At 35.3% G+C, this 22999-nt stretch overlaps 5 protein-coding genes across 6 annotated transcripts; all 5 read right to left on the bottom strand.

The window, feature by feature from the left end:
* Positions 1 to 177: 177 nt before the first annotated feature.
* Positions 178 to 2366, bottom strand: LOC103866534. 2 transcript variants are annotated; one of them, XM_033292535.1, is made up of 5 exons: positions 1593 to 2366; positions 1254 to 1489; positions 969 to 1071; positions 661 to 890; positions 178 to 578 (listed from the first exon to the last, which is right to left on the bottom strand). In XM_033292535.1, the coding sequence occupies exons 1-5, from the start codon at positions 1971 to 1973 to the stop codon at positions 356 to 358; spliced, it is 1173 nt and encodes a 390-aa protein (XP_033148426.1). In that variant the 5' UTR covers positions 1974 to 2366; the 3' UTR covers positions 178 to 355. The 2 variants fall into 2 exon arrangements, with proteins under 2 accessions (XP_033148426.1, XP_009142726.1); XM_009144478.3 differs by having other exon boundaries at positions 1254 to 1487; positions 1576 to 2348.
* A 359-nt stretch (positions 2367 to 2725) lies between these two features.
* On the bottom strand, positions 2726 to 6029 carry LOC103866533 (CDPK-related kinase 1). The gene is made up of 11 exons (XM_009144476.3): positions 5544 to 6029; positions 5106 to 5236; positions 4984 to 5025; positions 4799 to 4907; positions 4316 to 4394; positions 3943 to 4239; positions 3746 to 3858; positions 3558 to 3665; positions 3426 to 3488; positions 3181 to 3348; positions 2726 to 3091 (listed from the first exon to the last, which is right to left on the bottom strand). The coding sequence occupies exons 1-11, from the start codon at positions 6027 to 6029 to the stop codon at positions 2954 to 2956; spliced, it is 1734 nt and encodes a 577-aa protein (XP_009142724.1). The 3' UTR covers positions 2726 to 2953.
* Positions 6030 to 12377: 6348 nt separating this feature from the next.
* Positions 12378 to 14000, bottom strand: LOC103866532 (transcription factor bHLH106). The gene is made up of 2 exons (XM_009144475.2): positions 13653 to 14000; positions 12378 to 13075 (listed from the first exon to the last, which is right to left on the bottom strand). Exons 1-2 carry the CDS (start codon positions 13944 to 13946, stop codon positions 12617 to 12619), a joined length of 753 nt encoding a protein of 250 aa, XP_009142723.2. The 5' UTR covers positions 13947 to 14000; the 3' UTR covers positions 12378 to 12616.
* A 664-nt stretch (positions 14001 to 14664) lies between these two features.
* On the bottom strand, positions 14665 to 17196 carry LOC103866531 (pentatricopeptide repeat-containing protein At2g41080). Its single transcript, XM_009144474.3, has one exon. It carries the CDS (start codon positions 16983 to 16985, stop codon positions 15030 to 15032), a length of 1956 nt encoding a protein of 651 aa, XP_009142722.2. The 5' UTR covers positions 16986 to 17196; the 3' UTR covers positions 14665 to 15029.
* A 1296-nt stretch (positions 17197 to 18492) lies between these two features.
* Positions 18493 to 22909, bottom strand: LOC103866529 (ABSCISIC ACID-INSENSITIVE 5-like protein 3). Its single transcript, XM_009144473.2, has 3 exons — positions 18969 to 22909; positions 18815 to 18886; positions 18493 to 18709 (listed from the first exon to the last, which is right to left on the bottom strand). The coding sequence occupies exons 1-3, from the start codon at positions 19659 to 19661 to the stop codon at positions 18629 to 18631; spliced, it is 846 nt and encodes a 281-aa protein (XP_009142721.1). The 5' UTR covers positions 19662 to 22909; the 3' UTR covers positions 18493 to 18628.
* Between the last annotated feature and the right edge of the window lie 90 nt (positions 22910 to 22999).

The following is a 22999-nucleotide window of genomic DNA, read 5'->3' as shown; positions in this document are numbered from 1 at the left end:
TTCACAGCAAACATAAGTTTGCTCAGTGTTCTAAAAGTCTGTTTAAGCGGATTTAAACTAAACAATTTTTTGAACAATCAGTTTAAGTGTTTAAAAAATCTGTTTAGATATCTGCCTAATCAATAATCTACTATAAAATGCTTAATGATTTTTTTGAACATTGAGTTTGCTAAAGACTTGGTAAAAGAATAATTCATTGTGAAAACTTGCTATAAACTATTATTAATGAGTTGATATACATAAACATAAGAAACAGACCAGGAAGCAAGAAAAAAATGCTCAACAAACTCTTTGCCTCTGGTAACACATTATACATACACAAATATGGTCTAGTATTAGGATCAGTGCGTAGTCTTTAGTTCTTCCTTGTCTTGGTCATGGTGTAAACTGGTATCTCCCAGTTCTTGTTCTTTTTTGGATCATCTGTTAAAGTAAGATCCGTTTCATACTCTCTAAACGTCTTGAAGAACGTCTTTGCGCCCATCATTACAAGCCTCTCCACCATGAATAACTGATAGTTGTTTTCGATTACAGGGTCCAAAATCTCACTGAAATTCGACGAATAAACCACTTTGTATCTGTAGTGTAAACAAGAGAGTCTTAAGCTCATCTTTACAAGAACATTCAAACAAGTAGTAAACCTATAAACTTGAGTTTTACCTAGCAGAGAGAGGAGAGAAGAATCCAGGGGCTCTCTCATTAGAACCGATGTAAAGAGTTCTCCCTGGTGGAATCTGCTTCTGTATCCTGGTCATGATAAACTCTGGACGCGTGTCTCTGTCTAAGTGTGGAAACTGAGTTCTTTCAACGTTAAACCTGTCTTTTCTTGTTTTTAGTTTGTCGCCTCGACGAACATGGATTGCATCATAGTCACCGAGTTGTGCTTTTATCTGTTCAACCCAAGATTACTTGCTATTAGAGCTAAAGACAACCTTCAAAGCTAAGATTGTATTGGAAACTTCATTAACCTTTTCAGCAGCATTTCTCAATCTTGGTGCTGCCATACTCGGCAGAAATGAATAAGGAAGCATGACGTTGCTACGATCAATTCTATCTTTGCACTCAACAAACCTAACACCAAGAAAGATACAAGAATCAACAATGCTCACAACCGGTCCTGGGTAAAGCCGAAAGAAATTTATATAGACATAAGCTCCCAAATATGTATAAATAATATTTTTTTTATCGAATCTTTACTAAATCGCCTACGGTCTCCAAAATCTCAAGGCCGGTCCTGGTCACATTGGTCTTACCATGCGAGAGGACTTGCGGTTCGGTTAATGAGCAAAAGATTTGCATAGTGGCTAGAGTCATTAAGCTCACGCCTACTAGCTCCATTCACATGCGCAATCCCACGCTCCTTCAGCTTCATACCTGTCGACAGCACAATGTGCCACGTCTTCGAGTCGTCCAAGATCACAGGGATCTTCTCAGAGATAAGGTCAACGTCATACAATGACTCCATCGCACAAGAACTCACTTCCCAACTAAAAACACACACACACAAAACCATAAAGAGACATGACCATCTCTTGTCTTAAAAGTTACCAAAACATAACAAAAGTAAGTTCTCACCTTTCATTGTCGGATGATCCATTGAGTACACCTTTCTTGTTATGTATCGGATTGATGCACATCTGAGAAGGCATTACGAACGTTCTGTTGAGAAACATGGCTTCTTCGAGAGCGCATCTAAGGCTGGACTCTTGGTGACCCAAACCAGCGCAGCTCTCGCAGTTCTTGCCGGGACAGTCGACTCTGTCTCCCCAGTACAAGTACTTGTCAGACAAGCTGTGTTGTCTCTTGGTGCGAGAAGACCTCGAGAAGTAATCAACTAGACCGGATCCTCTGGTGGAGAAGGACGAGGAGAAAAAGAGGAGGAGCAGTGCGGCGACTGCGAGGAGAGATAAAAGGACAAGTCTTTTGGATCCGTGAGTGGGTTTGGACCTATGGGTTTTGCTCATTGTCGCCATTGTAGTGATGATGAAAGGTGGAAGATGGGAATGATCTTTGAGATGGATCAGAGATCTGAAGGATGGTCCTCTACGGCGAATGTGAGGGGATAGGATCACGTGTCTACGGATGATTGCTCATGATCCAAAGATGTCTCAGTGAAAGAGTAGTCAACACGTAAAAGGTGTAGTAGCGCACGTATCTAGTAAGATTACAAAACATACAAAAGTTCTATCTACTGTCGGAGACTCTCTCAGATGTCGTTGTATCCCCATTTATGGATCGGATCCTTATCCCTTTCTACTAAGGGAAAGTCAACTGATTTTAAACCGGATCTAAACCAAATTTAAACCGATAATCGAAGGATACATGTTGGCAACTATGGACAACATTCGGATATCCTTTCAGATTCAAAGTGTTTTTCTGATTTTTTTTCGGATTGAATTTGATTAATAATATTTTATTTCAATTATATTTTTATAACTGTCTAAAATTTATTTGGTATACAAACTTATTTAGGATTCGGATAGTAATACTTCATGTTCGAATATATTTTATATAGTCCATTCAGATATTTTTACAGCTCGGATTGAATTGAATATTTGTATACACGAACCTAAAACAACGCTTAAAATGAAACGAAAAGAGTATTTAATAATCCATTCAGATATTTTATAATATTTTTACAGCTTGGATTGAATTGAATATGGATTCGGATTTTCAGTTTAGATTTAGATTTCAAAATTTTTTTTTCCAACGTCTAAAGAGTAAATGGAGCAATCCCTTTAAGGGTGACATATTCAATATGATTGTGTAAGAGATAATATGGAATGTCACATTCCTCTTTATCTGAAACCACACACATTACACACACATAATTATTGAATCTTTTAGACTCAAAATATTACCACATGAACACAAGAAGAAGAAACACAGAACTACACTTTTTTAGTTTGCATCTTTTTTTTTTCTCAATCTAAAAACAATGTTCGTTGCTCCTCTAAGCTTTATGTAACGTCCGAGAAGAAACGCCGTGTAGTAGCCTGACAAAACCCAAGAAACTAAGCTTCCCATCTGAATGTCTTATCCAATCTTGAAGCACAACGTGCACTGGTACTGATGGCCCCAGTCCTAGTTCCTGCAGTTTAACACACATTTTTCCATTAACAATCAATATGCTTAAGTTTCCTTCTTCTTCATGAGTAAGGAAGAGTAAGAGATTCATACGGATGCAAGTTCCTCAATCATGATGGGTCTATTCCCATCTTTCTCAAACAACTCGTAAGCACGGCGTGCGTGTTGCTCCCAAGTTTCCATTGCTTCCAGCTGATAAACGCTTAATGCTGATGCACAGAACTCTTCAAAGTCCAGCTTCCTGTATTGAAGACAACTTATCTGCATCCCCAAAAAAAAAGATTAAAACGTTTAATCACCAAACTTAAATAATAAAGCTTAGTCTCCCATGTCCTTACCATGTGAACAAAATCTAATACTCGTGAGTCTTTAGTAGCATCTGTTGCGGTCTTTACAATTGCCTGAGATTTGTATTATAAAAAACATTAAAAATCAGACAATTTTTTCCAAATGAAAAGATTAGAACTCACTGTTTTGTAATTTTGCATGGAGATATATCCATTTTTGCTTGGCCCCAACAATGTAAACTGTTCCCTCAGATAAGCTAGCTGTGGTACAGTCAATGTCTTGGCAAGAGCCTGGAACCATGAATAAAAAAACACATTTACTATACAGTTGCTAAGTAGTATTAGTCACAGCTTCTTAGAATCAAACTAACCTGCAAAGCAGATTTTCTCAAAGAAGTTGACATTATGTACACTTTCACAAGCTTGTATATGATCATATCCGACGGTATCTTAAGTTCATGGGAGCCAACTAGCCACGGATGACCTGAGGTAACAAAGAAGACACATGTTACATCATATTCAAATCAATGCTATAAGAGATGAAGTTATGATTATTATATATACTTACACAAAGCTTGAGCTGCTGTTAGTCTTTTACGGTAATCTTTGTTTAGCAATCTTTTAACAAAATCTACAGCATCAGGTGACAGTGAAGGCCAAGGAGCTTCTTCAAAGTTTGGTTCCGCCTTGAGAACAGCTCTAAAGATTCCGGATTCAGTACGTGCCCAAAAGGGTCTACTGCCACAGAGAAGAATATAAGCAATCACTCCTATACTCCACATGTCAGCTTCTGTTCCGTATGTACGGTGCAGAACCTCTGGGGCAACGTAATAAGCACTTCCTACAATATCATTCAACCTCTCGTCTGCAGAACATGTGTAAAACACTGTCAAGTTTTCACATTTAACAATGTCTGGTCATCATTATTGACATGTTCTGACCTGGCTTGACATAATCAGAGAGACCAAAGTCTATTGCTTTTAGAGGAGAAGTCTCATCCTTAGTGCTGAAGAGAAAATTCTGTGAGAGGAAAATGAACAAATAGAAAGAAAACATAAGCGTCATCATCACTCTTGCACAAACTAGTGGAATAATTCAATCTTTGTGTAACAAAGACTAATGGTAATATGATGGGGCCTAGAAAGTGAAGTGTCACCAAAAGTTAAAATCATTTCTTAAAAAATGTCACAATGACATTTCACACACATTAAAAAAATGATTTAAATACATTTATGTGTTCTTATCAATTACACCTATTTGACGAGATAAATAAAATTATTTATAAGATCAATACACTATGCAATTAATATTAAGCTAAAAGTAAGTATAATTTGCAATAAAATTCTATAAATGACATTTTTTATGTAACAAGAAAAAATGTTAAAATGACACTTATTCCGAAACAGAGAGGGAGTATAAAGTACCTCGGGTTTAAGGTCACGGTGAACCACACCTTGTAGATGACAGTAAGCTACTACACTAAGAATCTGAACCATAACTTGTTTAGCATCATCTTCTGAGTATTTGCCACCCCTAATATGAGACCAATCCCAAAAAATTCAATACATCAATATGCAAAGGGAGTTCAAAAGCCACAGAAAATAATTACCTTTGAAGTATTTTGTCCAAGAGTTCACCACCTTTACATAACCTGATAAAAAAACAAGAGACTGTAAGTATTTTCATCCAAAGATGATCAAATGAGGTTAAGAAAAATGATGTAATACTTACTCCATCACAATATAAACATTTTCTTCATCTTCAAAAGCGTCATAGAACTGGACTAAGTTCTTGTGACCAGTCAGAGCTCGCAGTATCTTCACTTCTCTACTAACATCCTCAATTGCAATTGCAGTCGTCATCTGCACTCAACAACAATATAACAACACTAAGCAATAGCATTTGAACGAAGACTGATAAAACTCTGTTTCATTCACACTCAGATTCAGCTTAAATCTAAAAAAATAATCAAACTTTGTACAATCATAAGCATGATCTCTTCGCCAACATTTAAAGTAGTTCCACGTAGATTCACATAGAGAAGCCAAAACAGAGCATTTAATGAAACAGAGCACAATCCTAACACATCAGAACAGAGCACTTAATGAAACAGAGCACAATCCTAACATTAACGGACACAACACTAACAGAAACTATTAAAGATCAAACCTTTGACTTAGGGATGACTTTAACAGCAACTTCCTGACCCTTCAAGCTTCCCTTTTTACCCTTGGCAGAGCAAGTATACCCAAAATGCCCCCGACCCACCTCCCCATCAATCTCGTAATGCGACGCGAAGTGCTTGGAGAACCCGAAGCTCTTATCAAGACCGATCTCGAACTCCTCCCCTTCGGGGATCGAGACCTCGCTGGGGGGCTTGGCGGAGGAGCCGTGGCGACGCGCGAGGAAGGCGCGTATGTGCTTGGCAGGGGAAGGAGGAGGGAAAGGTCTCTTGAAGATGCGGAGAGGCGTGGAGCTCGCGCTCGAGGAGACGGCGGGGGAGGATTTGAACAAGCTGGGTAAAGGGCTTGGGCTGTAAAACGGAAAGCCGGAGGATTTCGCCGGAGGAGGAGGAGGAGGAGGCTGAGGTTCGTCGGGAGCTGGGAGGCTCTGTTTTGATTGGTGCTCGATGGGTTTGCCGTGGCACATCCCCATGGCTTGAGAAGGGGAGAAAGATTGAGACTTTTCGATTCGAACGACGAGAAAGATAGAAACTTTCGAGAAGTCAGTTTAGGGATTAGATCACACGCAAAGAGGAAGGAGGAGGTGAAGGAGAGAAGCGAGATTCATACCAAAGAGAAGGGAAAGTTGAGTAAATACACTAGGCGAAGCAAAAGCAAAGTGTTCTCGAGGATGAAAAAAGAGAGAAAAGAAGATGCTTTCACAGTAACAACAAGAAGAAAAAAGGTAGAGAGAGAGAGAGGAATAAAGGAGATAGAATATAAAAAAAAAAGGAAGCAAAAGCTTTGATTGGTTTACTTTTTTTATTTTAATTTATTTTTAATGTAGTTTAGTGTATATATACATACCCCTCTTGCCATATCTTTTGTTAAATGGGAATAATGTGATGTTTGGTTGCCAAGAATGAAGGAAGAGTTTGTGATGTTTAGTAGGTGTACAACAAGATTAATATATATGGGTTTTAATCTTGTATTTAACTTGGTAACATAAATATAAAATTGGAGTTAACCAAGATGGTGGATAATAAAAGCACTATTTGGTGGCCTTTCCTTGCTAACATATGTGCAAAATTATTAGAAGTTTGTTTGCTATCAGGGCTATCATAATATAAAGAGATTTTAGATTTTAGATAGAGTGGGGAGAGAATAGACGAGTCTATAAAAAGAAATTTGACAAAGTATTGTCAAGACTCACGGCAACCTTATCTTTGCAGTTTGCACTGCCCAATTTGGTATTTGGTATAAATATAATTACATACAAAGAATCCAAAAAGGAGTTCTTGAATCATGCCAAACTGATAAAAGAGCACATAACCTCGAAGTTGGCACTTGGTAAAAAGAAATCTACCTAATGAAAGGCATAATTAGTTTTCTTATACTATATATGTTAGCAAATGCTTCCTCTCATACATGTAAAAAAAATTCTTACGTAAAATATTTATCTTTCAGAAGCAAAAAATAATTATATGAGATTTGCTTAATTTTTATTAAAAGCATTTTCAACTCCACTCTATATTTTATTCCAAAATGGAGTGATAGAATAATGAACAAAATAAAAAAAAATTATTCCTCTTATAGAGTAATGTTTTTTATTTTTTGTTCATTACATACGTAAACTTACACCCAAAATCCACATAACTATTTTAATATATGTTTCTTGTAGTTTTACTAACATGGATATTACATATTAATATACTATACAACATTCAAATTTCTTTGCATTTTTACAGAATAAAACATAAATTAAGTTTCTCCAGATTTTGGTTATTGGTTTCTTGCCACATCTCATTTCCAATTTTTCTTTGCCTACTCAAACTTTGAAAACAACATGTATGAATTTACTTACACGTCAAAACCGAGATGAATAGATTAATAAACAATAGTGTGGGTTTGGTACTAGCGTACTAGCCACTAGGCACAAATGATTTGAATACATCTATGAATTTCTTATCGTAGAAAACAAGTATCATCGCTGGCATAGTTTAATCAACCGAATGTTTGTTTTGTTTTAGTTTTTACATGACAGAGTGTTTTACAGTACAACCTAGGCTGTTTTTCTTCTGCTAATTAATGGGCTAAGTAGATTTAGAGGCTACACTATTTCACAATTCTTTCAAATATTTATGTTTACGCCGCAGTTAATCACGTATGGACAAAACCCACCTGATACCCCTAAGATAAGAAAATACATTTTTTTAATTCCGTGCATCCTATGATATTATCATTAATTATTTCATGGGGCTATACATCCTATGCAATCAATAGTCATCATTCGTTTATTTCATAAAGATATATTTTGTGTGTAATGCGTAAGATAGTGACTATCTCACGTGTATTACAATGAGTTAGAAACTCGATAGTTGGAAGGCAAATGATTTGAAGGATTCTTTCAATTGAAACGACTCTCTCGAGTGTTTATAAAATTCAGTGGGTTCTGATGTCAGTATGAAAAAACAAAACGAAATAAATACACAAGTTTCATCAAACAAACAAATAAAATTCGGTTTAGTTACGGGTTCTTATTTTTCTTAAGGGATGCGGAAGAGCCCAGTCAACAATACAAAAGTTTTTTTAAAAACATGGAGAAGAACCAAGTCAATAATAATTGAGTAATCATGTTCAAAGTATCAAGATGGCAAAATTAATAGTATTATACAAAATGGCAATATTATTAATAATTTGAATGTGTTAGTTAAGACATCTCCAATGGAACATTATTTTTTTTCTCTATATTTTATACTAAAATAGAATAATTCTGTTATAGAGTTAGATTTGTTCCTATATTTCACTCTATTATAACCTAACCTAAATAAGATTCTGAAAGTAAATGATAAACTAAAGCAAACAATGCCCAAGGAAAGTGGAAACCAGAGAATGCCTAATAACCGTCGGTGGCCCGAGAAGTGAAACTGTGAAAATAGACTGAACAGAAGATGTATTTTCTATGACAATTATTCTCTTCCATTTCATTTGCTTTGGCTATCTCTTTGCATTTCTAATTTCAATCTATATATGTCAATTCTAAAACAAATCCTTCAGTGTAATTTATACTTTTCTTAGTTGTATTCACTCAGAAAATTATCACAAAATTTTAAAAGGCATAGGTTTCGATTCAGTTTTTAGTCCCGTCCAATTCAAAAAAACTGACATTCCAGTGAATAACTTGGAGTTTTGTAAAAAATGTTAGAAAAATGATTAATTATATTTGGTAGCAGTGTTAGTGCCTTTGACGTACGGCATAGGCTTAGAGTAGAGACATGGTCTTGTAACTCAAAGTGTTATCGAGTTGTCATGTCAGAGTCACCGTCACAATGGACTGCTACTCAACTCCAATTTGGGCCTTTCTCTGGAAACCCTAAGAAGAGGGGTCCAAGTCTTTTTAGATGGGCTTCAATCCTCTATTATTCTCTTCTTTTTCTTATTTGTTCTTGTTTTTACTATCAATCCATACAAGAGTTTGGTATTGAAAAGAGGAACAGTTTGTTCATTACACTTATACAGAGGCGGCCCTCAGGGGAAGCAATGGAACCTCAGGCTTCCGGACTTTATTAATTTAAGAAAATCATCGGCCGAAAATTTCCAAAGAACCTTAAGTAGCCTAGTGGTTAGTGAAAGCCAAAATAGAGATGGGAGGTACAGAATTGAGAATTCTACACTAGCATCTCTTCTTGTGCATACATTTTTTACATATCCCTTTTTATTAAAGGTGAATTATTTAGAGTCTCTCCATAGTAATAGGCCTTGTTTTTTTATTGCTTCCGGTCTGAAAATATTAAGGGCTGGCACTGCACTTATACGTGCAGTGCAATTTTAAAAATCGAGAGTGATTGATTGTCTCAAGAGTTGAGTTTTTAAGTAGTAAATCTCGTACGAAACCCTAAACATATCTTAAAAAGTACGGTTGCATATATACAAGATTCAATTTTTAGTTATCAAAAGTTTCGAAGAAAAAAAAAAGTTTCGAAGAGACATGTTACGTATTCTAGATAAAGTAGTCACGCATATATAAAACAAGTTTATATGCAGGTCAATATAGATGTGTATGTATTTTAAATATTGTGATGTTTCGTAGTGTATAATTTAACTAATGGTTTTATTTTTAAATATCTATCAATTTCAATAACATTTAGATAAAATTTAAAGGTTATATATGTTCATAGTCAATATAGATTTAGACTTAGATAAAATTCAAATCAGTCGTATAAAAGATTTACGTTAGATCAGTCGTTTATTAGAAGTGTTGAACATGACTACATGTTCTGACATACTAACTGCTTAATTAAAAACTGCTTAAATAATTAAAAGTGTTTTTTTTTACCAAAAAAACTGCTTAAATAATTAAGCGTGATATATTGACAAATATAACAACAGAATTTGTTTTACAAGTCGAATGAACAAGTTAGTTATAGTTCATTTTCTGTAGAAGCTTTCTAAAACATTTGTATCAAAAGAAAACCAATTTCTGCATTAAAACGATACCGAATATTATGCTGAGGTTGCTACTTCAGTATTTTAGGAAATTCCCGGTAAACCCTGTAGTACGTGAAAAGGTTCCAACATTTCTGCGGGTCGATAAACAAGAAAACCTGAACAAGACAGACAGCAAGATCACATGAAAACAAAAAGAAAAACACATATTTGACGTATAATATGACAACTCATATTTGCTTGTTTGTGAATTGTAAATAAAATAAAGCAAACACACAAAATAGTAGTAATATTCAAAAATGAAATAGGATGGTCAAAATAGTGTGGTAAGATAAGAAAGGGGGGACTCACATGTTCACACGATGAGACACTAACGTGTGAGGTTAATGATTAATTTGTCACAATACCCATAAATGTTAAAGGGTTTTTTAAAAACTTGAAGGTTGTTCTACTATTAATTGAGACGAATTTCAAATTTAACTTTATTAATAAAAATAGTGCCAAAGCTATGAAGACTTCTATAAAATATACTTTTTGGTCGAGAGGTTAAGTATAGAGGGGACACGAGCTGCCCAAAAACCATCACGCTCCATGGACAAACTTTCTCCACCTTTTGTTTCTTCTTCTTCTCTTAGTTTTCTTCAATATACTTTATTAAATTCTCCAGAAAACTAAGAAACAATTATAAGAAAAAGAGAGAAAAGGGAGAAAGGAGAGTGATGAGAAGGGTCGGTCTTTTTTGTCTCATAGAGCCAATGGCCCATCAATTCTCCTTCCTTTTGTCAGTCCCCTTTTCTCACGCTTCTCCTTCCTTTAAATCTTTAATCCACACATTCTCATCCTATTCATGTTATACAACTCATATTAATTCACTAAAGCTGTTTTCGATGATAGGAGATCTCAAACCAAAACTCAAAATTTTGGGGCATTTCTCATTTAAAGACCTAATAATAACCAACCAATAGTTAAATACCACGTTAGGAAAACTCGAATTCTTATTCTTATAATCAATTCAAAATGAATTATTTATCCACTATATCACAATGAAATGATTTATACTTATAAGTTTCTTATTGAGTTAATTGATTCATATATCCTATTTTCAATACAAAACGTGTAATTTCCTATCCTTGTGTATATATCTCTTCAAAGTTGTTCAACTATTGAACCATTATATGTGCATGAGTATCCAATAGTTTATATATATATATATATATATATCTTCACGAGATTTTCAACACTAGACCACTAAATATACGAATACGAGTATTTAGAATCGGTGTGTGAATATACAATTTAGGCTATTCATCCACAACTATCTAAGCAAATGATCACTCATGTACTATATCAACTTTTTGTGGAAGCAATACAAATGATACTAGTAAAAAATTCATGTTATGGGAGATAACATATGTATATGAGTATCGGTGTGTGTAAAAATCCCATTAATTAGGTTATTCATCCACAACTATCTAAAACAAATGACTCATGTATTAGATAACCTTTTCTGGGAGCAATACTAATGTTCATGCTATGTAACAAAATGTTCATATTATGGGAGATAATCAGATAACATATATACGTAAATATTATATAATCCCAGGAATTTATACATGTTGTCTTCTATATATACGTACTTGATTAAAGAATGTAATTCGGGAGGATTTCGATTCGTATATCTAACATCTTTTTGTGTTGTCCATATTGTATATATTTTCTATAGGAATTAACACTAATTCTAAGGCCAAAATAAAGAAGTGAGCTATGCAGTCTTTACCACTCGAGTAAGAGCTTAAGCATATACAGTAGTATATACTTCTGTTATGCGTATGTGTACGCTTTATCCATATGATCCAAAAAGTCGAGACTAAATATTAGTAATTAATTCTTTATAAATTGTTGACAAAAAATATTAGTAATTAATTCTCTATAAATCTCAACTAAAAGTGTTTCAGTTCGTCACAATCTCATGTTATATATAGAAGTAGACTAAATACTCATTTATTTTTGAAGAAGTTGGATTATAAATTATTATATATAAATATGAAAAAGACATCAGAACCTGCTTATATTCTTCGGTCTAGAAAATGTTGTCGCATGTACACATATAGTAAGACATGAACAAATAAAGGGAGGAGAGACTGGATTCATTTGGGGACATATGTGACATAAGGGTCGCTTTGAAACTGCATGCAAACATATAGATCTCTATTCACCATGTACTTGTATACATTCACATATGTAGTGTAATATGTGGAAATATAGTTTCTTTTGTACTTCACTACCAATCACAACTATTACTAATTAGATTCTTCCATGTCGACAAATATCCTCACAATCTCAAAAACCTAGAAGTCCTCACACCAACAACTCAAACATAATTGAGAGTAAAAAATAGCATGAAAATATTCTTTATATATTATATATAATCTTTTTCTTGAAATAGGATAAGGAAAAAGAACACACCAAACCTACTTACAACATTTGCTTACATTCCCACGCTTATAACTAAAACCATAGAGCATATTATAAAGTAGGAACAATAAAAAAGGTTTTGGTAATTATAACCAAGTTAATTATGATCATACCCTATATAAAAATAAATTAAAGACCTTTTATTGTACTCTCATCATCTCACACCATTATGATTTGATCCAGCGCACGACGGCGTTTTGACCGTTCTCCACCAGAACTACGTTCCATCAGCGACTTGCTCGACCGCTCGAGTAGCGACTTAAGAGCATTTTGTAAGAAATGCACAGATTCGACCCCGTGCATCTCTTTGTCGGCAGCTACAACAAGAACACTTCTTGTCCGACCACCAAGAGTAACCATCTCAGCTCGAAGAGTCTTCATGTGAAGAGACTTAAGTATCTCCATAAGGTCAGGCAAGAGATCTGATCTGTCGTCACAACATAAAGAGGCTTTGAATATTATATGACCATCGTTTGAGTAGTCTCCATAGTGTAGAACGCTAATCTCGTCGGTCTCTGAAGGTAAAAGAGTTTGGTCGGATTCGGATATCTCTAGGGTTTGTTGTTTAAGTTCTTTGACTCGTTGAACCACTTTGGCGAGTAGTGTGGCTTTATCAGTCTGAAATGGAACACATGAAAATCTTTAGAAAAAAGGCTTTTCTGAGTTGTGGATCAAGAAGTTGAAATTTGATTCATATCATAACAATTTAACTGAATAAAAGCTTGACAACTTTCCCAAAAAGTGATATACTATTCCAACAAGATTCAGAAAAGGCCATGAAGCTTTTTGTTTTTTTTTTCCTCGTCTTCTAAACCTTCTCACTCTTTGCAAGTTTTAAATAACTAATATGACTATGCATACATGCAGTGAAAATTAATCAATGAATATATAATGAGAACTAAGGATCATCTTTGATAAAAACATGTGTGTTAGTAAGAAAGAGTATTAGTATGTATTTTAATCCTGTAACAATATATCAATTAAAAACTAGTATTGTTTTAATAAGAAAATTCATCAGCGAAAACAAAATCGAATGGAACATAAGAAAATTCTAAAGATGCAAAACCCTAGTATACCCATTTCAAACATTTTTAAAAATTGATAAGATGTAAGCATATGTATATATATATATATATATGAGGATATATATACCACATGAAAGAGTGTTAGTAGTGTATATAAAACTTTATAATACCTTGGAGTTGCAAGAGAGTACGTTACGCAGCTTGTTGAGATGAGAATTGATTCTCTCTCTTCTTCTTCGCTCAGCTTCTTTGTGATTCCTCAAAGCAGCAAGAGCTCTGTCTTGAGCCATCGTTTCTCCGATGCCAGAGATCGCTAGTGGGTAATAAGAGGACGTAGACGAAGATGACCCGCATAAGCTCTGCATAGTCGACAAGTAGTCGTCTGAGCCGCAGTATCCACCTCCGGAGATTTGGTTTCCAGAGAGGAATGAGTACAACATCTGATCTGAACTCTCTGGTTGCATCTTTTTAGTTCTTTCCTTTGCGCCGCCTTCTTTTTGTTTTTAATGGAGTTTGTGGAGCTTTCGGTGGGTTCTGTCCTAGTTTTATATACGTAAAAAGAGAGTGTGGAAAGTACTGTAGATTAATATTTATTAATATTATTACAACATTCTTTTTTTGTAATATGTGGCAGTGTATATGAAATTATTTTTGATTGTCTATATTATTAACGTGTATTTATTTTTCCGAAGAAATTCTAAAATTAAATAGGCTTAAGTTGGAGTAATTAAAAAATAGATAACCTATCAAAAATGATTTGTGCAATTGAAAGTAAAGCATGAGAAGAAAATATATGATGATTCTGGACTAATAAACAAATATTTTAAGTTTCCAAAGGATTAAATCACTTACTATCAACCAGATGATGGAGTTCATAGACCAAGCGAATGAGCGTAGACCCAATGTGAATCGTGCCGTTGCATTTATATGCTAATATCTAAAATGTTCTCTGCAATACAAATTTACTTTTTTGGTAAAAATACAGTGGTGAAAAAGTTACTATAGAGTTTGGAATATTTGTGAAGGGTATTTAATCAGGAGGTCATTGTCTTGGCACCATCATCAATGTATCATCATTCTAAATAGTTCTATGATCTATCAGATGATGTATTCGTAATATTCGTTAGTGATGTTTGACCGCTTTGTTTTCTCCCAAAGGCTAATTTCATCTTCTTTCTTTTTTTTTTCTTTCTAATTTCATCTTCTTATTTACGAAATTGATGTTGTTCCAACAAAAAAAAAAAGGAGTGGTCACTCATCAGAGTGTATGACAATACTCTTAGTTTATAACACATGTAAAGTCGCAATGTTATGATATATATAGTGTAGTGTTGAATAGAATTATCAAAAGTATGAACCGTTTCTCTTTCGATGAGGGTTTTTACAAATGGAGCAATCACACAATCTGTCAAAATTACAAATGATGTATGTAACCTCAGGTGACTAACAACATGGTACTTATGAATAATAACAAGAATCTGCAGTGTAAAGAATCTGAGTCATGTGACTAAAACCTTCACAACCTTTGTCTTACTACTACCCCCAAGTTACCAATAATCATCACAAGAACACTTCCCGTTAACGAAATGATGGAATCTACTACCATCTCTCAACGTGATCTCTCGGTTTTTAATCACCGATATATACTTGAAAGCAACATGGCAATCTCCACAAACCCGCAAGTTCTTGATTATTCTAATCGGCACACCTTCAGGTAACACCATGAGCGCAAACGCAACCGCTAGCTTCTCGCTGTGCTGCACCAAGTCCGACTCTTTCTCCTCGTCATCCATATCGTGCAACACCGAAGCTGTATCAGGCTTGTATCCTTTCACCTTCATCTCCAGAGTCAGCTCTTTGAGGTATGAATAAATCTCTTTCGATTGAGACTGAGAACGATCTCCCATCTTGAACCGGTACACTTCACCTTTGTGTTCAAACCAGCTGACTCCAGGCTCTTTCTTCACGTCCCTATCTCTCATTGACTTCCTCACCTCCGAGACGTCACGCCACCTCTTAGCCGAGGCGTGAACGTTCGCAAGGAGGACGTAACAAGAAGAGTCGTTAGGGTCAATCTTGAGAATCTCTTCGAAGGCTCTCTGCGCCGTCTCTGCGTTTTTGTGTACGCTGCACGCAGACAACAACGTTTTCCATATAACAGCGTCTGGTTTCATCGGCATGGACCTTATCTTCGCCTCGGCTTGATCCAAATCCCCTGCTCGACCGAGTAAGTCCACCACGCAAGTGTAGTGCCTTAAGCTAGGCTTGAACCCGTACTCTTCAACCATCATGTCAAACAACTCAAGCCCTTTGTCTCTCAAACCAGAGTGGCTACACGCGTAAAGCAAGTTCAGAAACGTGACCTCGTTGATCTCCATCTCCGTCTCCTCCACCATAGTATTAAACAGCTTGATCGCCTCTTCCCCTCGTCCATGAAACCCATAAGCAGAGATCATCGAGCTCCACATCACTTCATCTTCATCTCCACGTTCTGAGAAAGCTTTCGCCGCGTCTTCGAGACACCCGCATTTCGAATACATGCTGATCAAAGAACTCACCACAGCTACCACCGAGCTAGCCCCGATCTTGACAGCTTCCGCGTGAACCTGCTGACCTTGACCTCTAATCGCTAAATCAGAACAAGAACTAAGCACGGTTACAAAAGTGATCTGGTCCGGTCTATAACCAGAGATTTTCATCTTCTTATACTCACAAAGAACAGTTTCAGGACACCCCTCTTGAGCGTAACCCGAGAGGAGTGTGTTCCACGCAACCAAAGTACGAACAGGCATCGACCTAATCACACTTAGCCCATCTCGCAACTTCCCATTTCTCATATACATATGAGCCAACGAGCTGCTAACTACTGAATCCAACTCAAGCCCGTACTTAACCATATAGCCATGAGCCTGCTGACCTATGAACACAGACCTCAACCCAGCACATCCGCTAAAGACACTACCGAGAGTGTACTCATCAGACGAAAACCCTAATTTATGCATTTCTCTAAACAAAAGCAAACCCTCTTCGTTACTCTCGTACTGAATCAAACCCGCGATCATCGCGTTCCAAGTTGTGACTTTTCTTCCGTCAGACATTTCATCGAACACCTTCCGTGCACTAACCAAATCGCCGTCACGCACGTACCCATTGATTATAATGTTAGATGACATGTAATGCTTCTTGGACATGCGATCGTATAACGCCACGGCGGAAGGGAAAGCTCCGAGCTTGGAGTAGAGGGTCATGAGGTGGTTGCATATGAACTTGTCCGAGGAGAATCCGGAGACGAGGAGGAGGCAATGGAGCTGTTTCGTAGACGGGAGGGATTGTGTGGAGGCGAGTGATTTGATGAATGGGGTGAAGAGAGATGTGTTTGAGAAGATGTTGACTCCGAATCTATTGAAAGCTTCGCGGAAGTTACGCTTTGAGCATAGACTGGCTATGATGGTTGAAGAATCTGATGATAGTGGACGGAGAAAGGAGGATACTTGGTGTTGCATTAGAGAAGTAGCCGAATGGTATCGCTACTGATACGCCGGAGATGTCGCCGGAGAAGAAGAAAACGAAAATGGAGGGAGAGTGTTTTTTTTTTTCTTCTGCGTAAGTCAGCTTAATTGGGCCGTTACAAATAGCCCAATAAGTTTTATGGAGCAAGAGCGTGACTAACGGGGCTATCAGAGCGAAGTTTTTATCGGAATATAAAAAATTATTTTTTAATTTTTAACTAAAAAAATTAAGAATCGGCTCTTAAATATCTATAGAGTAAGAACATAATTAATAGACATTACTCTAATTTTTTAACCATTATTTTAATAAAAATCTATATATTGCTTAAATCATTGGACTAACCACTATAAATATCTATTCTCTAGAGAAACGGACAAAAAAAATATATCAAATCGTTTTTGACCATCATTCTGTGTCAGTGCAGGATGCAATTATGCAATTACAAAAATTATCATAATTTTTGAATTTTTTTCAAAATCTGAAGGTTAACTAACACCCATACGAAATTTGATTTTCGGTAAATACTCTATATAATGAAATTTTCTCTGTTTAGTATTGTTTAAAAATTTCTAACCAAATTATAAATTTGTATTAATGTATTATAAACTCTCTTTCATGGTACATGAGTATTGTCTTTAATTTTTTAATTGTTAATTTAGTAAAACTTCATATATTGTTTAAACTAGTAGACTAACATGAAATCTCTATTCTCTAGAGAAACAAAAGCAATAAAGATTCTAAACCTACAATCATCATATGTCACTTTAGGATGCAACTATTCCATAAAGCAAGATTTTTATATTTTTGATTTTCTATCAAAATCTGAAGTTTACGCTATTTGGTGTTGTTTAAAATTTTTTAACCACATTATACATTAATTTATGCTAAACTACCTTTCACGGTACATAGACATCCCTGAAATATTTTAACAATTAATTTAATAAAACTTTTTATACTGCTTAAATTAGTAGACTAACTGTTATAAAATATTTATTCTCTAGAAAAACGGACACAAAAAATATTTCAAACCTTTTTGATCATCATCATATGTCATTGCATGATGCAACTATGCAATAAAACAAATTTGTCATATTTTTGATTTTTTTCCTCAAAATCTAAAGGTTAACGCTCCTACTAAATTGAGTTGTTGGGGCCGAAGCTCTCTCAAGTAATCACCACTAGACCAGCCCGCGCTGGTTTAGCTTTATTAATCTATTATCTTATGTCTATGTATTTGACACTTCTGAAGTGTAGCCTTACCTGATTGTGTTTAGATGTCATTTTTATAGTTTCATAATTTGAGTCAAGAACTACAACAAAAATTTATTTCTTCACTGTAAGGTAATGTTGTTGAATACATAAATGAACAAGTGTTCATACTCAAAAGCTTGAACCAATATAGTGCCTAGATGCTTACACATATTTGTTGTGCCTGTTGAGGGTAACCAAAAAGCCATATCATCATGTTTTGGGCCTAAAAGAAGTTATAAACAAGTAGCAAAAGGAAATGTAGTTTAAGACATCGTTCTGAGTAAATAAAGTTTACATAATATACAAAGAACAAAAACAAAGTTGTCTCTCTCTCTAGTAAGAACCAACATAAAGAAGAACAAGAAAGAACCAAAGTCTCTTAAGATCAGAAAGAAGCAGAGCTTGTTCGCCTGAGCTTCCACTTAGGATCCGGTGGTGGTTCACTTGGCAGGATCTTCTCCACCTCCTACCATTAAATCAGATATTCAAAGCATAAAGAAACCACTTAATAAAAATGGTTACCATTTAAACGAAGTTACAACATAGAAACAAGAAGAGATGGGACTTTTACCTTTAGCCTCCGAAGTTTTTTGTTTTCTTCTTCTAAGCTTGAAACCTTGATCTCTAACTCATGAGTATAAACCTGCTCATCACCACAAAAATATTCAATATTATTAAACCAAATAACAAATAAGTTTGTTATTGTTTTCTTCATCATTCTTAACCTGCTTCCTAGCTCTTGAACGTGCTGCAGATTCTCTGTTCTTGATCATCTTCTTCTGCATCCTCTCTACAACCCTCTCCACAATATCTCCTCCTGATGGAGCCACTCTTTTCCTCCCATGCGCTTGTGGTGCATCACCCATCATCATATTCATTGGTGACACCATTTCTTGCATCTCACAAACCGGATATGGCATAAACCCTTGTTGTTGATGCTGAGGATGATGATACTGAATCCACGGCTCATTTGAAGCTACATTAACAACATTTTGAGGGAGTACAGTCTCAGTCACTACACCAGCTTTCAACAACAAGTCCTCAAGTGTGATTTCACCGAGTGTAGGCCGCTTATTATTATTACTATCTATCCTCTCACCATGAGGATTACCACTGCTTCCGTTCTTGTCATGTTGAATGTCTCTCCAAACCTCTTCAACTGTCTTCTTGCTGAGACCTCGAGGCAAAGCCAAGCTGCCTTGACGAGGGAGCCCTGCCTCTGTTGCTTCTGGTGGCTGATTAGTAGCTTCAGCAGACCAGACACTCTTGAGAAGCTCATCGAGATTCATGCTTCCTAATGGTTTTGCGGAGCTTCCTAAGTGGTTTTGAACCTCATGAAGCTTTAAACTATATAAAGAGTTTTGTCTAGGTAATGACTGAGAGATAGGCTCTTCAGCGTTTCCTCTAAGAGAACCCATATATCACCTCTAAACAGATAACTAAAATAATATCTATCTGGTATGAAAACTAGAAACCCTGGTCAATCTAAACACCTCAAAATCAAGTTGTTCTAAGCATCACTGGGAGAAGGACAGTATTAGAGATCAGTTAAAGGATTTGCATGCAGCATTCGAGGACTCACAACAGAGAAAAGGAGAGGAGACAGGAGCGAGCTTGTCAAGAAGTTGCAGATGGAGAAGAGAAAGAAATGAACTTGGGTTCAATCTTCTCTCTCTCTCCCTTATTTACACAAGGGAGAGAAAGAACAGAGAGAGAAAGAAAAGAAAAGTCTAAGCGATTCAAAGTGGTTTGACACTCTGATATGGCCACTTAACATAGAACAAAACAATAATAATCTTCTTATTGAAAGAGACCCTATTAGAAATGCTGACAGTAATAAAATGCTCACAATGCTCGTCTCAGCTATGGGAGAGTGCACTCTCGATCGTTAGATAACCAGAGCCGCAGTATTTTGATGAGATTTTTCTGCATGATTTCCACATCTCAACACTGAAGGTTTAATGCTACATGTGGATTTTATTCGGAATTTTCTTTTTGTGAGGTCGTGATTCTTGGCAAACTAACCATCTCAAGGTTTTCATGTTTAGATCACTTCCTGCCTAGTTGAGAATGTAATTGCTAGTCTATAGATTTCACCTCCCGAGCTCAAACATTTATTTGCTTCATTTCATGAAACTGGTGTAGCTTTGCACAATATAAAGCATTTTAAAAATGTTGCATACCTGAGCGCTAAATTTTCATTTTATTACAAGGTTTTTGCAGCTTAGTATATTTTCACAATATTGATGGTTGTACTTTGCAGGTCTCCGTGGCATTCGAATTATGTATTGGAACAGTGTGGAATTGTGTTAGACTCTTTTGTCTGAAATTTGTAAATGTTGAGTCTAACTCATACGAGGATTTTGTGTCTGGAAAAGCAGTTATTGATTTTGTGAGTGAAGCATGTAACAAATTTGCATTCTACTTTGAGGATGTTCTCTAGCTACATGGAGAACAGAAATTGAGAAGCTTGTTTTGTTTATTCTACAAAATTGGTTTGAAACTAAAAACATCATCACAAGGTTACGAGACGTGTTACCATGCATTCTACTTTACTTGTTATTTGTTTTTGTCATTTAAAAATAACTTGAACTTATATTCTTACACAACACATGTAGAAAATTTCTGCTTATGAGAAGTTAGTTCATGTGTGGTCAGAATTATGTCGCACAAATCAGTTAAAAATAGCTGATATCCTTTTGAAAGATGTTTTCATCACAAAAGATCTATTCATGGAAAGAGCAAGAGTTTTAACATGGAAAGCAAGTATGACAATACTGGAGCTGAACATTTAAAAGATTGTGTTCGTTATTTATCATAAGCAATATTTTTTTTTGTGCACTTTTTTGTGCATTTTTTTGTGCACTTTTTTATGCACTATCACAAACAATATCTATCTTGGTATTTACTTACTAACTTGATGTTTAACAGCTTGACTACCACTTATTTTTTTTTGTGTGAATGATTTCTTTGTCATTAACACAGGAAATCATATTTAATGAGAACCATGAGATTTGTGTTGCTTCCAACTTATTATTGCATATTTCTTAAGAGCATTATGCATCCAAGAAAATGAACCACATTCCAAGGTAACATCATTTAGTTTTGTCGATTTTGTTTATTCATTTATTTTTTGTTTCTAATGTCTATATTTGTCTTATGATGCTTTTTTTACTTATTATCTTACTTTTATGTGCACGAGTTTTCAATGACATTAACACCTCTTTGAATCTGGGTATGGATTCAGTCTAGTGACATTATTTCTCTGGAAAATGTGATTAATCTACTGTTCAATGTAATTGATTTAGTCTCAATAAAAGTAAACTTGTAGTTTTATCATATTATAATTTGTGCTCTTGGGATATACATTGTTTTACATATTTTCTAGCCTTTAATACTTTAATTTCCTTCCAATTTTAGAGTTGGATAGAGCTCCATCAACGCATATATAACTTGATGTTTAGAATCTTCAAATGAAAAAATGTAAGATTGAAGATCTCTTTGGCAATATTGTGGGATTATAGACGGCTAAGTCATGCATTATGTCATTGTCCAATAAATGATGTTGTCATCATGGGATAATCATGCTACTTTGGTGAAATATCAGAGTCAACAAATTTCTTGAAAAGTTACTTGCAGTTTTCAAAAGCAAAATCAATTGGGTTCGAGCTGAGCATACATGAATCAAGCATCACAATAGATAAGATTAACCGCACAGCTTCCAAACTAGTCTCAAGTGTAAGAAAATAAATGTATCTATTATTTTCTTTTAAAGTATATTGTTCGGCTAAAATGTGATGATTTTGTCTTCCATGATCTATTTCCCAGTTTCTTGTTTTGTTGTTGCATCTTTCTATTATGATATCTGTGAAAGAGAATGACCATGTGGTAATTTATACGAAGCAATATATTTTTTTAAATTATCAAAGTATCTCCAAAAGTAACTTCAAAATTTCAAATATAAAATTTTACATGCTCCAAAAGATTAAGTGCAAATTTTGATAAAACAATAAACAACACAAAGATAACACAACAAATTTGAAAACAATGATTTACAATGCAAGAAGTTCAACATGGTGGCAACTATGGACGGGTCAAAACACAGCAAGTCCACCCTTTAGATATACAAGTATCAAAACATAACTGAAAAACTACAAAATTCATGTAAACCTCCCCATTTGATAGTATTGGGCCTTAGATCATCATGTCACATTAATTGGACTTTTGAGGCCTATGTATGAACTGAACCGGGCAAATTTAACTTTGCCGGTTTAAAACATTCCTATAAACCGATAAAATAAAGGCAGGACTTTAGTCATCTCGTGGGTGGGTAAGTGTGCAAGTTGGGTTAAGTTTGGTGCCTCCCCCCAGGCACACTTGTTCGGTTTGTATCAACTTTATATCTTTTACAAAAAGCATCCACTAAAACTGTATTAAGTTTTCTTATAATATTTCAAAGTTTATGAACTTTAATTATTGGTTTGTAAGTTTCTGACAATTATAGAACTTATAATAGGGCATTAAGCATTCTGAGCTGGAAGGGGAGACAAGCAAAATGCCTACCGAATGATAAAACAAAAAATCTTTAACTAGGACATAAAGAAAATAAAAAATGTCACAAATCACACCAAGAACATAATATTTGTGAAAACTGAAAACAGAGTTTGTCATGGTTCAAAACCTCACTATAATATGATAGATGGAATATGCTCATTTAACGTAATTATACTAATTTTCCCGAATGTGTATCCTATAA

This window comes from Brassica rapa, chromosome A05 (genome assembly GCF_000309985.2).
Source record: "Brassica rapa cultivar Chiifu-401-42 chromosome A05, CAAS_Brap_v3.01, whole genome shotgun sequence".
In the NCBI taxonomy this organism is placed as follows: Eukaryota; Viridiplantae; Streptophyta; class Magnoliopsida; order Brassicales; family Brassicaceae; genus Brassica; species Brassica rapa.
Note: the sequence above shows the minus strand (reverse complement) of the source record. Positions and strands in the feature narration are given on the sequence as shown.

Excerpts from the sequence above, each read along its gene's own strand:
- LOC103866534 (XM_009144478.3), bottom strand. The coding sequence starts at position 1,973 with ATGGCGACAATGAGCAAAACCCATAGGTCCAAACCCACTCACGGATCC. Across the intron at positions 1,488-1,575 it reads GGATCATCCGACAATGAAAG|TTGGGAAGTGAGTTCTTGTG; the intron begins GTGAGAACTTAC and ends GTGTGTTTTTAG. Across the intron at positions 579-660 it reads TTCTCTCCTCTCTCTGCTAG|ATACAAAGTGGTTTATTCGT; the intron begins GTAAAACTCAAG and ends TTTACACTACAG.
- LOC103866533 (XM_009144476.3), bottom strand. The coding sequence starts at position 6,029 with ATGGGGATGTGCCACGGCAAACCCATCGAGCACCAATCAAAACAGAGC. Across the intron at positions 4,395-4,798 it reads ACCGTGACCTTAAACCCGAG|AATTTTCTCTTCAGCACTAA; the intron begins GTACTTTATACT and ends TTCCTCTCACAG. Across the intron at positions 3,349-3,425 it reads TATTAGATTTTGTTCACATG|ATAAGTTGTCTTCAATACAG; the intron begins GTAAGGACATGG and ends TTGGGGATGCAG.
- LOC103866532 (XM_009144475.2), bottom strand. The coding sequence starts at position 13,946 with ATGCAACCAGAGAGTTCAGATCAGATGTTGTACTCATTCCTCTCTGGA. Across the intron at positions 13,076-13,652 it reads TACTCTCTTGCAACTCCAAG|ACTGATAAAGCCACACTACT; the intron begins GTATTATAAAGT and ends GTTCCATTTCAG.
- LOC103866531 (XM_009144474.3), bottom strand. The coding sequence starts at position 16,985 with ATGCAACACCAAGTATCCTCCTTTCTCCGTCCACTATCATCAGATTCT.
- LOC103866529 (XM_009144473.2), bottom strand. The coding sequence starts at position 19,661 with ATGGGTTCTCTTAGAGGAAACGCTGAAGAGCCTATCTCTCAGTCATTA. Across the intron at positions 18,887-18,968 it reads GTTCAAGAGCTAGGAAGCAG|GTTTATACTCATGAGTTAGA; the intron begins GTTAAGAATGAT and ends GGTGATGAGCAG. Across the intron at positions 18,710-18,814 it reads AAAAACTTCGGAGGCTAAAG|GAGGTGGAGAAGATCCTGCC; the intron begins GTAAAAGTCCCA and ends ATTTAATGGTAG.